Here is a 13,257-nt window from a genome sequence, read left to right as displayed (position 1 = left end):
ATCATCCATGCATCCATCCATCTACCCACCCATCTTTCCTAAATATCCATCCATCCATTCATCCATCCATCAGTACATCTCCATGCCCCCTCAGTGTCTATGTTCATGGACACATGTCCATGTGTCTATCCACAAATACACGCACTTATCCACCCAACTACCTACCCACTCATCTTTCCAAAATGTGAAACATCCTCCACCTAGTCACATAGTCATCTACCTATTCGTCTACCTAGCCACCCACTCAGCCATCCATCCATCCACCATTCCATCCACTATCCATCTGCCTACCCACCCGCCCATCCACCTAGCTTTCCAACTCTTCTACCCACCCATCCATCCATCCACCCACCCATCATCCATCCAACCATTAGCCAGCTCACCATTCATCCAGCCATCCAATCAATGTTAACTATCCATGCACTCGTTCTCAGTCTAGTACCCACCCATCCACATCCACTCAACCGGCCTACCCGGCAGCTCATCCCACTGTTCAGCTGTACACTATGCACCCATTGTGGTTGGGGTCTCTCCGTGCTGTAGAGAGGAAATTAGGCATGTTGGACGGGTCTGAGTACGGTCTAACCTAACTAAGCAATAAAAAAAGATGTTCACGCAAGGTGCCACTGAGGACAAAGGCTCTGGAGCACAAGTGGAGGAGGGGCCAAGGGCTTTGAGCGGCAGCAGACGCTCATGCCTGATCTTGATGATCAGCTCTGGAAGTCCAAAGGCGAACAAATACAGAGTAAGAAGGGCTGGTGGAGAAAGGGAAAGGCGAGAGAATACGTGGTAAGCAGGGGGCCGAGCCCACTCTCACCAGACTCTGACTCCCCCTGCTCCTCTGCCATAGGGCTGTGCTCATGGCTACCATGTGGGCCAACTCAGAGGACATAAAATTCTGTTGCGGCAGGCTTTGCTGTCAACCAGACGTTGGAAAAATTCTTCATGTTGTCTTGCTGTTGTTGTTGTTAGTGGTGGTGGTGATAGAGTGTGTGTGTGTGTGTGTGTGTGTGTGCATGTGTGTGTGCGTGTGTGTGTGTGGTTTTCCTGAGAGAGCATCTAACTCTCTCACCCAGGCTAGCCTAGAACTCACCATCTTGCCTCCACCTCCCCTCGTGCTGGGATCACAGGCATGTGTCACCATGCCCAGCTCTTTCTCTCTCCTGACAATGAAGAAAGCACAAAGTGCTAGCTCTCTCCTAGCTTGAGCGAGAGAATACAGGTGTAGAACCTGGTAAGCTGTGGGGAATGCTGGCTGTCCTTACCCCTGCCAAGGTGTGTGCCAGGGCTGGCAATCTGAAACGGGTAAAAACAACATTACAAAACTAGTCAATTCCCAGGCCACATTAGCTCCTTGCCAATGCCTGCAACTTGGGTACAAATGGTTGAGAAACACAGACACACACACACACACACACACACACACACACACACACACATTCATGTCTACCCACATAGGTGTAAAGAGATGAAAAGGTCCACACAATGTTGAATGGAGTTGATAACTACCTGTGTGTTTATTTTACACTCTCAACTCTTCTGTTTATTTAAAATATTAAGAAGTAAAAAAGAAAGAAAAGCTCTTAAATTGGGCGCAGGTGACTCACATAGATAATCCTAGTTACTCAGAAGGCTGAAATCTGAGGATCCGGCCAAGCAGACAGATTTGTGAGGCTCTTATGTCCAATTAACCGGCAAAAAGCCACAAGTGGTACAGTGCCAGCCTTCAGCGAAAATGCTAAGAAAGATCATGAAGCTCCAAGTACCTACACAAAAAAGTGGGGGGCAGCCCACCATCGGTGGCTCACACCCTATTACACCCTATTACACCCTAGCTATTCAGGAGCCTGAGATCTGATGACCATGGTTTGAAGCCGGCCAGGCAGGGAAAACCGTGAGGCTCTTTCTCATAAACTACCCAGAAAAAGCCAGAAGTGATGCTGTGGCTCAGGTGGTAGAGTGCTAGCTCTGAGCACAAAGAGGCTCAGGGACAGTGCCTAGGCCCTGAGTTCAAGCCCCAGGGCTGGCATAAAAAAGTGTGTTGGGGATACGGGGTGGTGGTGGGGGAAACTGGTTCTTTTTCCATCTATCTTGGATTCCAGGTCTCCCATTACCTTCTGAATGGCCATGGGCAAGTTATTACCTTCTCAAAGCCTAAGTATTTTAAACCTGTGAGATGTGAGTATGGATGAGACCCAAACCCAGAGCCTGGACTTTATCAACTAAACCCTCAACATCAGCCGTTGCTTCAGGATGTGGCTCAGTGGTAGAACACTTGCCTAGCAAGCACTAGGGCCATGAGTTCGAATTCTAGTTTGGCCACTAGCCTTTCTTATGCACCAGCATTTACTCCCCAGAAACTGTGGTGGAGTGTAAGGGGATATGATGCTGGTCTCATAAAGAGGAAGACAAGACAGCTCCGTCTCCACCACCCTACACCTACTGACTCTCTGGGCCCCAGCGGTTGGCCCATCCACCTAGCCCAGAAGGGGGCCAGTGCCTTGGGACACTCCCTGCCAGGGGCATCCCCAGCTCTGTGGCCTGGTAGCTCTTCTGAGCAGACAGTGGGGGGGGGGGGTGTACCCAGTGCTGGGGGCTTCTTCTCCTCTCAGAAACTCTTTCCACGGTCTCCCTGAGAGCGAGCTGCGGGAGCTGCCATCGGAAGCAGTGGGGAGTGACAGCTGACGCGGATGGGGACAAGCAAGAGGATGTCCCAGCCAGGGCCCTGACTTCAACAGAGTCCCTGGGCCTCATCTCCAGGTCCAAAAGGCCCTGCAGGCTCTGGCCCAGGCCGTTCCCAGGCCCTGCCTCCCTGCGAGGGGCGGAGAAGCCCCATTCAGGCGGGACGCACCCCACTGGGCGCTAAGCCGCTTTCTCCCCACTTACACGTTTCAGATGCTTTTTGTCCTTCCGGCTTCCCATGGACTGAGGCCAAGTGACAAGTTGGTGCTGTGGACATATGTCGTCGCCATAATGGGGACGTTGACCCCACGCTCTCTCCCTGCTGGGGCCAGGCAGCTTGCACCCCGCCCGGGCGCTCTGCACATGCAGCTCTCAGCCACACACAACTCCCTCCCGGCACCCCCCAACCCAAGGCTCGCCCACAGGCCCCAGACCTACTACTTCAGCTGGCTGTGCCCTAAGAACCCCTCGGAAGTCACCCCCTCAACAAAGCCTCTCCTCACCTCAGTGACAGCTGAGGAGACCTAAGCTCATGGAAGGAAGTTCAAAGGCCAAGGTCAGAGGTCCACCCTGTGTGCTCCAGTGTGACTACAGGTGACTTCAGCCTTACACTGTCCTGGAGCTGGGCACCGGTGGCTCACACCTGTAATCCTAGCTACTCCAGAGGCTGAGAGCTGACGATCAAGGTTCAAAGCCAGCCCAGGCAGGAACATCCATGAGACTCTTATCCCCAATGCCAAAAAGCTGGAAGTGGCTCAAGTAGTAGAATGCCAAGGACCTGAGTTTAAGCCCCAGTACAGGCAAAGAAAGAAAGACAGAAAAATAGACAGACAGAAAGAAAGGAAGAAAGATGAAGGAGAAAGAGTGAGAGAATGAGAGAGAGAAATTTAATAATTCCAGGGAAGATGGCTCTCTGCCTTCATCTGCTGGGTACCTGTAAGATGGACCTTGAGGCCCTGGGCTGCTCTGGAGGGCAGGAAAACAGGTGTGCAGGGAAGTTAGCAGGAAAGGCCCTGCATGAGCACCCACTGCAGTTCTGTGACCTCAACCTCCCCATTGGCACAGTGGTGGTAATGATACCCTCCCTGTGTATTTCCCTTATTTAGAGCCCCTTCACCTGCCAGCCAGTGAGCCAGTTCCAGGTGGCAGACATTGTCTGGTTTGGCCAGGGACTGTACTCTAAGATAGAATCAGTGAACACTGAAAATCCCTATCTTCAGGCATGAACCATGGTTCATGCTTGTAATCCCAGCTACCCAGGAAGCAGAAAAGTGGGAGGATGGAGGCTTGCAATCAGCCTCAGGGGAAGAAAGAAATGCCTGAGACCCTCTGCCCTCCATTCCCAACCAATAAGCAAAGTGTGGTTGTGCACCTGTTGTTCTACCTAAGCAACAGGCATGGTCCAGACAAGACCGCGAAACCCTATTTGAAAAATAACAAAAGCAGAAAGGGCTGGGGACTTGGCTCAAACGGTAAAGGGATCTACTTAGCAAGCACAAGGCTCTAATTCAAACCCTAGGACTCCATGGGAGCCCGTGGCTCAAGCCTAGAATCCTAGCTACCCAGGAGGCTGAGATCTGAGGACTGTAGTTCAAAGCCAGCCTGGAGAGAAAAGTCTGTAAGATCCTCATCTCCAATTAACCACCAAAAAGCTAGATGGAAGTGTGGCTCAAATGGAAGAGTGCTAGCCTTGAGTAAAAAAGGTCAGGGGCAGTGCCCAGGCCCTGAGTTAAAGCCCTGTGACCTAGGGGCACACACAAAAAAAAAAAAAAAGAAAAGAAAAGAAAAAAAAAGTAGTGCCAAAACCAACCAATAGCTTTCCCACAAATATCAACATTTTGCAAATCGGAAGCTCTGGCCAAGTTTGGCCCTTATTCTTGCAGCGAAGACGAGGTCAGGAGCGACACTTTTTAACCGTGTCTTTAAACAGGACCCGCTTTTCCTGGGGCACCATTGTTCCTCACTCGGCCACCAGCAAGGCCAGCTGTGGTCTGAAGTTGCCAACCAGGGCTCTTGTGCTTTATTACCTGTATGATGCTGGGTATGATTTCCTGTTCAGCAACAAATAGAAGCCCTATCTCTTGCTCAGTGATTTAACATAAAACCCAACTGCGCAATGCCCGGTGCCCCTTCCCACGTTGCTGACGCACGGAGCTCAACCCCACCCATCCACATCAGCGGGTACACACATTCACTTTCCTGCGCATGGGGCTTATCTGGACTCCAAACTTAGATTTGACAGCAAGTGGAAATGCATGAGAAGTAGAAAGGTGCCTGTAGCTCACACCTGTCATCCTAGCTACTCAAGAGGCTGAGATCTGAGGCTCGCAATACAAAGCAAAGTCTGGACAGAAAAGATCATGATACGTGGGTTTTTTTTTTTTTAAGTTGCTGCTCACAGGGGCTTGAACTCAGGACCTGTCCCTGAGCTTTTCCACTCAAGGCTAGCGCTCTACACCACTTAGAGCCACAGTGACACTTCTAGTTTTCTGGTAGTTAATTGGAGCTTAAGAGCCTCACCGACTTTCCTGCCTGGGCTGGCTTTGAACTACAATCCTCAAATCTCAGCTTCCTGAGTATCTAGGGTTCTAAGCGTGAGCCGCTGGTGCCTGGCCATGAGACTCTTTCATCTGCTGCTAACTACCAAAAAAGCCAGAAGCCATGCTGTCTGACCAGGAAGGCAGCCGCTATTCAGCTCTAGCCAACTGTGGCCACGTGGAAACGTGGGCCTAGCAAAGCCAGATTGTCTGACTGTTCAGAGAAGCCAGAAACAGATTTCCCTGTAAAATCTCTTGATTTTGAAAGGCTGGTAAGAAATCTGAACAGGGATACAATTCTCTGGGCTATCTGGACTGGCTTTGGCCTTTGTGCTTGGTCCAGCCACCAGTGTTCGGCAAGTTCTATTATTCCCCCAAGCCTCAGTTTCCCCAACTCTAGAATGACCCCTTCCTGGCTCCTGACCACATACAGGATCACTAAGAAACCCGATGAGCTCATGTCCCTGGAATCAGTCTGCGAACGGCCGGTGACTGTTCGTCACCCCCGTCTCTGAGGAGGGCCCCTTGCCGGGTAATGAGTTAACACCCGATTTGTCTAAGTTACAACAACATTATTCTGACCATTATGACAGAGATTGCATTTTTATGGCAGGTTTGTGAGTTCCAGAATCCTCCTGCTTGCATTATCTCAGGATGCCTGCGGATGGAGTCACGGGCTGGACGGCTGCCTCGGAGACCCGCGCCGGAGCCAAGCCCGGCCTCGGAGCCGGGAGCCATGTTCCAAAAGTGGCTGCAGTGCAGGCACAGAGGGGGCTTCAGAGTCACCAGGAGCTGAGTTCGAATCTTAGCCTCACCACTTTCTGGAGGTCCAAGGGCCAGGCAGTCTCTAGGCTTTGCTTTGCTGTACAGTGGACATGACCAGAGCCCCGGTGGGACACTTGGTCCAGCTTCTGTCATCACTGGGCACAGCCCCTAAAGGACCCTGTCCTGGGAAGGGGGCCCAGCCAGGGTGGGGAGGCCCACAGAGGCAGGCCGGGGCCCCTCCTCCTCCAGCAAAGGCTCGGAGCTTGACTCTACTTTTATTGGCAGGGCATTCTCCCTGAGCTTTCTCACCCAAGGCCGGCACTCTACCACCTGAAACACGCCTCTACTTCTGGCTTTTCAGTAGTTAATGGGTTCTAAGAGTCTCACAGACTTTCCAGCCTGGACTGCCCTCAAACTGCCATCCTTAGTTCTCAGCCTTCTGAACAGCTATTATGGGAATGAACCACCGGTGCCTGGCTCCGATTCTCACTTTGACTTTTCCCTAGGTGAGGGCAGGGCCACAGAAAGGAAATGGGCTATCACCCCCCCCCCCGCCCCCCGCCAACACACAATAAGCCCAGCTTCCCCTCTCCATGGAACCACGGGCAGCCATGAGCATTCACCCCACTCGTGGCCTGACATTGGCCTTACTCAGCCTTGCTCATACTAACTCATTCCTTCCCCAGAATCACTCATTCAGAGATGAGGGAGCGCAGGCTCAGAGAGGGTACGCAGCAAGCTAGAGGACACAGGAGAGGACAGCCTGTCTTCACCCAGGGCCCCAGCTATCTACAGAACAAGAGGGGAAGTGGCCAGGCAGGGCTAAGCCATAGGGCTGAGGGAGTTCAGAAAAAGCAGCAAGTACTTAGGACCTGCAGGTGGGCCACGTGTGTGTGTGTGTGTGTGTGTGTGTGTGTGTGTGTGTGTGAACAGGGCTGAGTGTCAGGTGTTCTGTGGTACAGATTTGAACCTAGGATCCCATTTAATTCTCCAGGTGAAGGGACTGCGGTTCAGAGGGCCACCTACTCTTCTGGGGCCACAGGGCAGGCGCGGCCTCCCCCAGAGGGAATCCCCACGCCCAGACAGGATGGAAGGTGGCACCAGGAAACTCACCAGCGGCCCGGCCTTCCCAGGTTGGGCAAACCCCAGGTGACAATGGGGCTGGAGACTAGAGTCCCCTCCCCCACCTTTGGAAGGGCAGCTGCTTTAAAAGGCCCTAAAAGGCTTTCAGGGCCTTATCAGGCTGGTGGTGCTGTTCCCCAACAGGAAGACACCAGGTGCTGCCTCAACGGCTCAGTCGCCCCACCCCTGGGAGCAGAGCAAATATTCCGGCCTTCCCATCCCTCCCCCCCCAGCCCTGCTCTCACTCAGCAGTCACAGGCTATCGCTGGGGAGGTGGGCACAAGCCCTGATTGATTTCATTTCATTTCAGTCTTTTCCAGTTTCCGGCTGAGATTTCTCCTCCTCTCCCGGGAGTCCTGAGTTTTATCCTAGGCCACTGGAGAGACCTGGAGAGTTGTATTTAAAAGAGATTCCCACACCTCAGTTCCCAGCCAAGTCAGGAGTCGTGGTGGGAGGTGTAGTCAGGTCCACCCCCTGTGGCCAGGAAGTCTACCCTCATGTGTAGCCCTTTAACCTGCAAAGGGAGTTCAGGCTCCTGCATTGCCTAGCCCGGCAGTCCTTCGTCCAGCTGTGGCCACCTGCCCTTCCCATGGGGGCCTACGGGCGTGTGAGGACACAGCCACAAGATGGCATTCACGAGTGAGCCCCGGGCAGGTAGAGTTGGACAGCCACTACCCTGGTCTTTGGGCTGGGCAAAGACACCCAGAAAACCCATCCCCACGTGGCATGCATATAGTGCCAGGATGATCGGGGCCAGACATGAGGGGCTGGGTTCACAGCAGGATAGAGGTGGCAGCAAGGGCACACTGGACTCCAGAGGTAGGAGAGTAGCTGCCCTGGTATGTGTCAGTGTTGGGGGGGGGGGGTTCGTTGTGATCAGTGTGAAAGCTAAGGCCCCTCTCCCCAGGAAAGATATCCATCTATCTATCTATCTATCTATCTATCTATCTATCTATCACCTATCTATCTATCAATCATCTATCTAGTGCTGGTCCTGGAGGTTGAACTCAGGGCCTAGGTGCTGTCCCTGAGCTTTTTTGCTCAAGGCTGGTAAGCTCTATCATTTGAGTCACAGCTCCATTTCCAGCTTTTCCCCAGTTTGTTGGAGACAAGAGTCTCGAAGACTCTTCTGCCCAGGCTGGCTTTGAACTGCGACCCTCTGACCTCAGCCTCCTGAGTACCTAGGAAAGCCATCTTAATCCAGGGTTTTAAGGCAATGCTGGGTGATCACAGAGTGAGGAGAGAGAGCCTCTCTGAAGAAGGTGGAGCCAGCACATCACATGCACCCCACGTAGTTCTGTGGGGTTCAGAGGAACCCCAGAAGATGAAGTCCAGGAACTCTGAGCTCCTTTGCCTCCAGACACAATAGCAGGCAGTGCTGGGATCTGAACTCAAGTCTGTTGCTTCTGACGGCTGCGCCTTCTCTCCACCCTCCTACCTTTCACAAAATCAGCCTGCTGCCCTGGTCCCCGTCACACAGGCAGGACCCTTCACCACCCAGCCCCCGAGCAGCTGGGCAGCTGGCGGGCGGGCAGGACCGCACAGATAGGAAAGGAAGGAACAAGCGGTCGACAGCACTGGGTTTTGAAGCTAAGCCCTGGTTTCTCAGCTACCTTCACACATGAAAGCTGCCTCCTCCGAAATGAGAGGCAGAAGAAACAAACATGAAAGAGCCCAGCTCCAATTAGTTCCACTGCAGGTCACCCGGGCTTAGCTAGGCGATGCCCAAGAGGCCTGCCCGGTGAGGCTGGGGGAGGGCGGCAGAACCAGGGTGAAAGGAGAGAGGCCAGCTCTCTTCCCTCACCCAGCAAAAGGGCTTTTGTCCGAATGCACAGGGCTGACGATGACCCATCGGACCCTTCGCTCTGGCTGAGCGGTCCTCTTCATTCCGCTCAAGCACTTCCCTGAAGGCCTGATTTTTTTTTTCCCCCCATCCTTGGTGTCTTCCTCCAGGAAGACTTCCTCGATTGCCCAAATAAAAGCTTCCACGTCCCTCATCCCCACAATGCTTATCACGTGACACAACAGAATGCATGCATGCATCCACTCATCCATCCACTCATCCATCCACTCACACTCAGGGCACACACTCCGCTGACTGCAGGTTCCTTAGCTGACTTTGTTTCGGTCACGCAGCCCTCACATGGCTGGGAAAAGTGTAGGCTCTGAGATGGCTGGGCAAATATGGCAGCCAGAAAAAAAATCTCTTCCCTCTTGCTTTTTATCGGCTAGGGGACTGGAACAAGGAAAGGACTGTCTTCACCTTGCCAGGCGGCAGGGGATTCTTAACAAAAGCAGGATACAAAGTCGCATTCCCAGAGGGCCTCTGGGAAGGGAGCACCTGAACCGAGTTCTTTGGACCCCAGCTCTGGACACAAAAACAGGCTGGATGGGCCTCCGCCCCTCAGGGAATGCACAGTCTCCCAGGAGACCGACAAGCTGGCCTTGTCCCAACCTGTCCCAAGCGTGCAGGACCAGATTTGGCACACCTGAAACCCCATACAACGGCAGTCAGAGATCATTACAAACCCAAATCTGGCCAGGCGGCTCCCAGGCTCCCCACTGCCCTCAGCACCAAATCCACACTCGCCAGACTTCCACGCTGGCCCGTCTGGACAGGACCTATCACCATCACGGCCTCGAGGGCCGCCTATCTCAGACACACCTAGGAAGCCAGTGTGCCGTGCCTTCCTAACCAGCACCTTCCTCACTGTGGCCCCAAACCCAGCCTCCTGCAGAGCACAGCTCCTCAACCTGCCAGGAGGCTGCTGGGAGCTCACAGCTCATGGCAGGGAGAAGAGAGGGTGGGAAAATGTGGCAAAGTGCAGAGCAGCAGTAAAAGAGGACATAACCCTTTGCAGCCCAAACTGGGCCCCGGGTAGTTTGCCGCTTCCTGCCAGCAAGACTCTGGGGCGCACACCTCCCTCTCTGCCAGCCAGCGTGTCCCCTGCGTCCCTGCCCACCCCTGGGTCCAGCAGCGTAGCAGCCAGAGAGGAAGCATCCTAAATATCCAGAGAACGACTGCAGAACTGTAAGGAAGGGGCTGGTTCTTCTCAAGACCCCAACCGCTGGATTCCACGTAGTAGCGGCCCCGCCACCATCCTCCTCTTCCGTTGTCTGTGTCCCCTGGGCTCCCCATGACTTTCCGAGCCCCGACTCCAGATGTTCCACACTTTGTTTTTCTTGGAGGGTTCTCATGGCTTGGGGGAGATACTAAGCTCACCATTCTTATCCAGGAACCCCCCCTGCCACAACCCTCTCTCCCCTCCCAAACATTCCACAAGCTGGAGCCAGGGGTTTCCTAGAGCCTTAATGCTCAGGCCAGCCCTGTTAGGGGCTGAGAAGACAGTGAATGGAAGGACGGAAAGGAAGAGAAGAGAAGGCAGGGGACAGGAGGGGAAGGGGAGGGCAGGGGAAGTAAGTGGTCCCATGGCTTTGGGCGCCTCCATTCTGTTCCCACAGAGCAGGCTGCTTCTGGCAGGGGGCCCAGGTGTCCCCTGGAAGTGCTGGGCACAGTACCACCCACTCCCATTTTCCCTCCACAAAGCCATACTCAATCCTTCCAGAGGGCTCTTCCCTAGCAGGATCTGATCTTCACAAATCCCCATCAGACAGGCGCGAAGGGCAGTGTGAGCGCCTCACGTGACAAATGAGGAACTGAGGATCAGAGAGAGGGAGGGGAGAAGAACCCCCCCCCCCCCGCAACATGAGCTAGACCATGTCACACCATGAGAAACAGGCCTTGGCAAGAAGGGAGCTACCCCTGGGTCGCACAACTTAAGAAGCAGACCCTTGACCCCCAGCTCACACCAGCTCCCCATCCATTGCCAGCTCTGTGCTGACTGCTGATGGACCAGGTCACTTGGCATCCAGGGCATAAGAAAAGAGCCCAAAGCAAGGTTTGGGGTGCCCGCTGCATCCCCTCTCCTTCCCTGTTGTGGAGCCCTCCCCCAGCCTGCCCCCAAGTGGCAGTCCAGGTGCCATTCCCTCCTGTGACATCAGCCGCCAACTGGCCCTGTGTCCAGAGCCCGCCACACCCCCTGCCAAGGCCGTGGCTGGACAGACGTGGCCCTTCCATCCACCCCCACAGTAATTAAAAACACACCCAGGCGTCCTCCAACTCGAGAGAGGCCAATTTTCTTCCCCTCCAGCCTTGCAACCTAAATAGCAATATTTATGCCAAGCGCTCCATAATACTGTAAACATCCCAGGATATAGCGGGCCAGCACATGACTCACTAACCCAAAGCCTGGGTAAGAAGTGGTACCTCAGCCCTCCTCAAGGGAGCTCCAGCCAGCAGCTGGGCCCCGGGGGCTGCCCTCCACACCCAGGGCCCGCTGCAGGCCCAGTGCCCTCACTCTGGGGAAACCACAGGCAGCCGCCAAAATCCTACAGGGGACAGAGGACAGCTGCCTCCCAGGCTAGAAGCTGTGTCTGCCACCCAGGGACCCCCGCCCCCCCCCCCAAACCCACCGCCACTGTGGTCACTACGACACTGGTTACTGGGGGAGAAACTAAAGTTATCATATGGGGTCCTCCAGTACCTCACCCTCAGAGGCCCCAGCCCCTTTGCCTCCTGGCCTTGTCAGGGTTTTTGTTGTTGTTGTTGTTTTAACACTTGGAGAGAGAAAAAAGGCTCCTTACCACACACGCACAAGCACACGCAGGCACCCCAACTAGGAATCGGAAACCCTAAGTGAATCTCACTTCAAGGACCTCAGACTCATTCTATATGTATGATCCAACAGCCCAGGGGTGAGATACTGGGTTTTTTTTTCTGAGCCTCAGTTTCCCTATGTGTTAACCAGGAGTAAGAATCTGTTGTCACCGAGCTCCCCAGGCAAGACTTCTCTGAAAGATTCCACCCAGCCGCGGGCGGGAAAGCACTCTGCCAGGCGCAGAGCACCTGGTCGGCCCGGCAGCGCGGTGCCCGGCGCGGGCGCGGGCGCGGACGCGGCGTCGGGAGCAAAGTACTTCCCAACTGGAAAGCGCGGCACGCGCGAGAGCCAGCATTCACCCGGGTTCGGTTCTAGCCCTGCCAGCCCGGCCGTGGCCGGCGGACACACCCAGAGCCCACTCACAACTTTCCCCCTCCCTGGGGGTCGGGTGGTACCGATGCGGGAGGCCACGGGGCCCGGCGACCCCCGCCACCCCGGCCCAGGCCGGCACACGGCAAGGGCAGTTGAGAGGGAGGGGTCCCCGGGGCTTCGGCCGCCAACCTCGGGGCGGTGGCCGGCGGGGGAGCCTCGGGGACCCCGCGCGGCGGAGCGGTGCCCACGGCGCCACCCCGCGCGGTCCTCCCGGGGAGGGGACCCTTTGTACGCTGCGGGCGACGGGCGGCCGCCGGGCGCGGGGATCGGCGCGCTCGCCTCCCCGAGGCCCGTCCCCGCTCTCCGGGGCTCCGGGCCGCGCCTCCGGGGGTCCGGCGGGCCGCGCCGCCTCCTTCCCCCCTTCGCTCCCTGCCAAACTTTCCAGCCCCGACCGCGCTCCGGGGCCCCCCGGCCCGCGCCCCCCTCCACCGGGTGCCGAGCAAGGCCGGGGCCGGCGCGCGGGGCCGGGGGGCGGCGGGCGCGCGTGGGCACAGCCCCCCGGCCCTGGGCGGCGCTCGCCGGGCGGCTACAAAGCCTCGGCAAGATGGGTCCCCTCGCCCCTCCCGGCACAGCCGAGCGGCGCCCGCGGGGCCTCCCCGCGCCACCCCGCGCCCGGACGGACACACCTCCGCGCGGCCACCTGCGCCCGGCGCCAGCCCCCGGGCAAACTTTGCGGCCGCGGACGCCCGGGGCGCGGGGTCCCCGGCCGATCGCTCCCCGCCCCCACCGCCGCCCCCGCCCCGGCCCCCGCCCCGCTCACCTTCCACCGCGGCGAGCAGCGGCAGCAGCAGCAGCGCGGCCCCCAGCCTCCGCAGGGCCATGGCTGCGCTTCCCGGCGCTCGGGCCGCGGCGCCGCGGGGCCCGGGCGGGAGCGCGCGCCCCGGGCTCGGGGGGCCGGCGGGGGGCGGGGGGCGGCGAGGCGCGGCGCACACACAGCCGCCGCCGCCGCCGCGCAGCCAGCAGAATGAGCCATCGGCCCGGGCCGAGCGGGGACCCGGGCTCCGCCAGCGCCGGGCGCCGCCCACCAGAGCCGCGGCCGCGGGGGGAGCCGGGCCCGGGCC

At 56.7% G+C, this 13,257-nt stretch overlaps 1 protein-coding gene across 1 annotated transcript in view; it reads right to left on the bottom strand.

The window, feature by feature from the left end:
* Positions 1-13,042, bottom strand: part of Ephb2 (EPH receptor B2) — a 158,098-nt gene extending 145,056 nt beyond the window's left edge. Inside the window, exon 1 of the mRNA XM_048350462.1 lies at positions 12,957-13,042. Within this exon, the coding sequence (XP_048206419.1) occupies positions 12,957-13,017 (61 nt within the window). The 5' untranslated portion in view covers positions 13,018-13,042. The remainder of the gene's footprint in view (positions 1-12,956) is intronic.
* Positions 13,043-13,257: the final 215 nt, after the last annotated feature.

This window comes from Perognathus longimembris, chromosome 7 (assembly GCF_023159225.1).
Source record: "Perognathus longimembris pacificus isolate PPM17 chromosome 7, ASM2315922v1, whole genome shotgun sequence".
Taxonomy (NCBI): Eukaryota; Metazoa; Chordata; class Mammalia; order Rodentia; family Heteromyidae; genus Perognathus; species Perognathus longimembris.
Note: the sequence above shows the minus strand (reverse complement) of the source record. Positions and strands in the feature narration are given on the sequence as shown.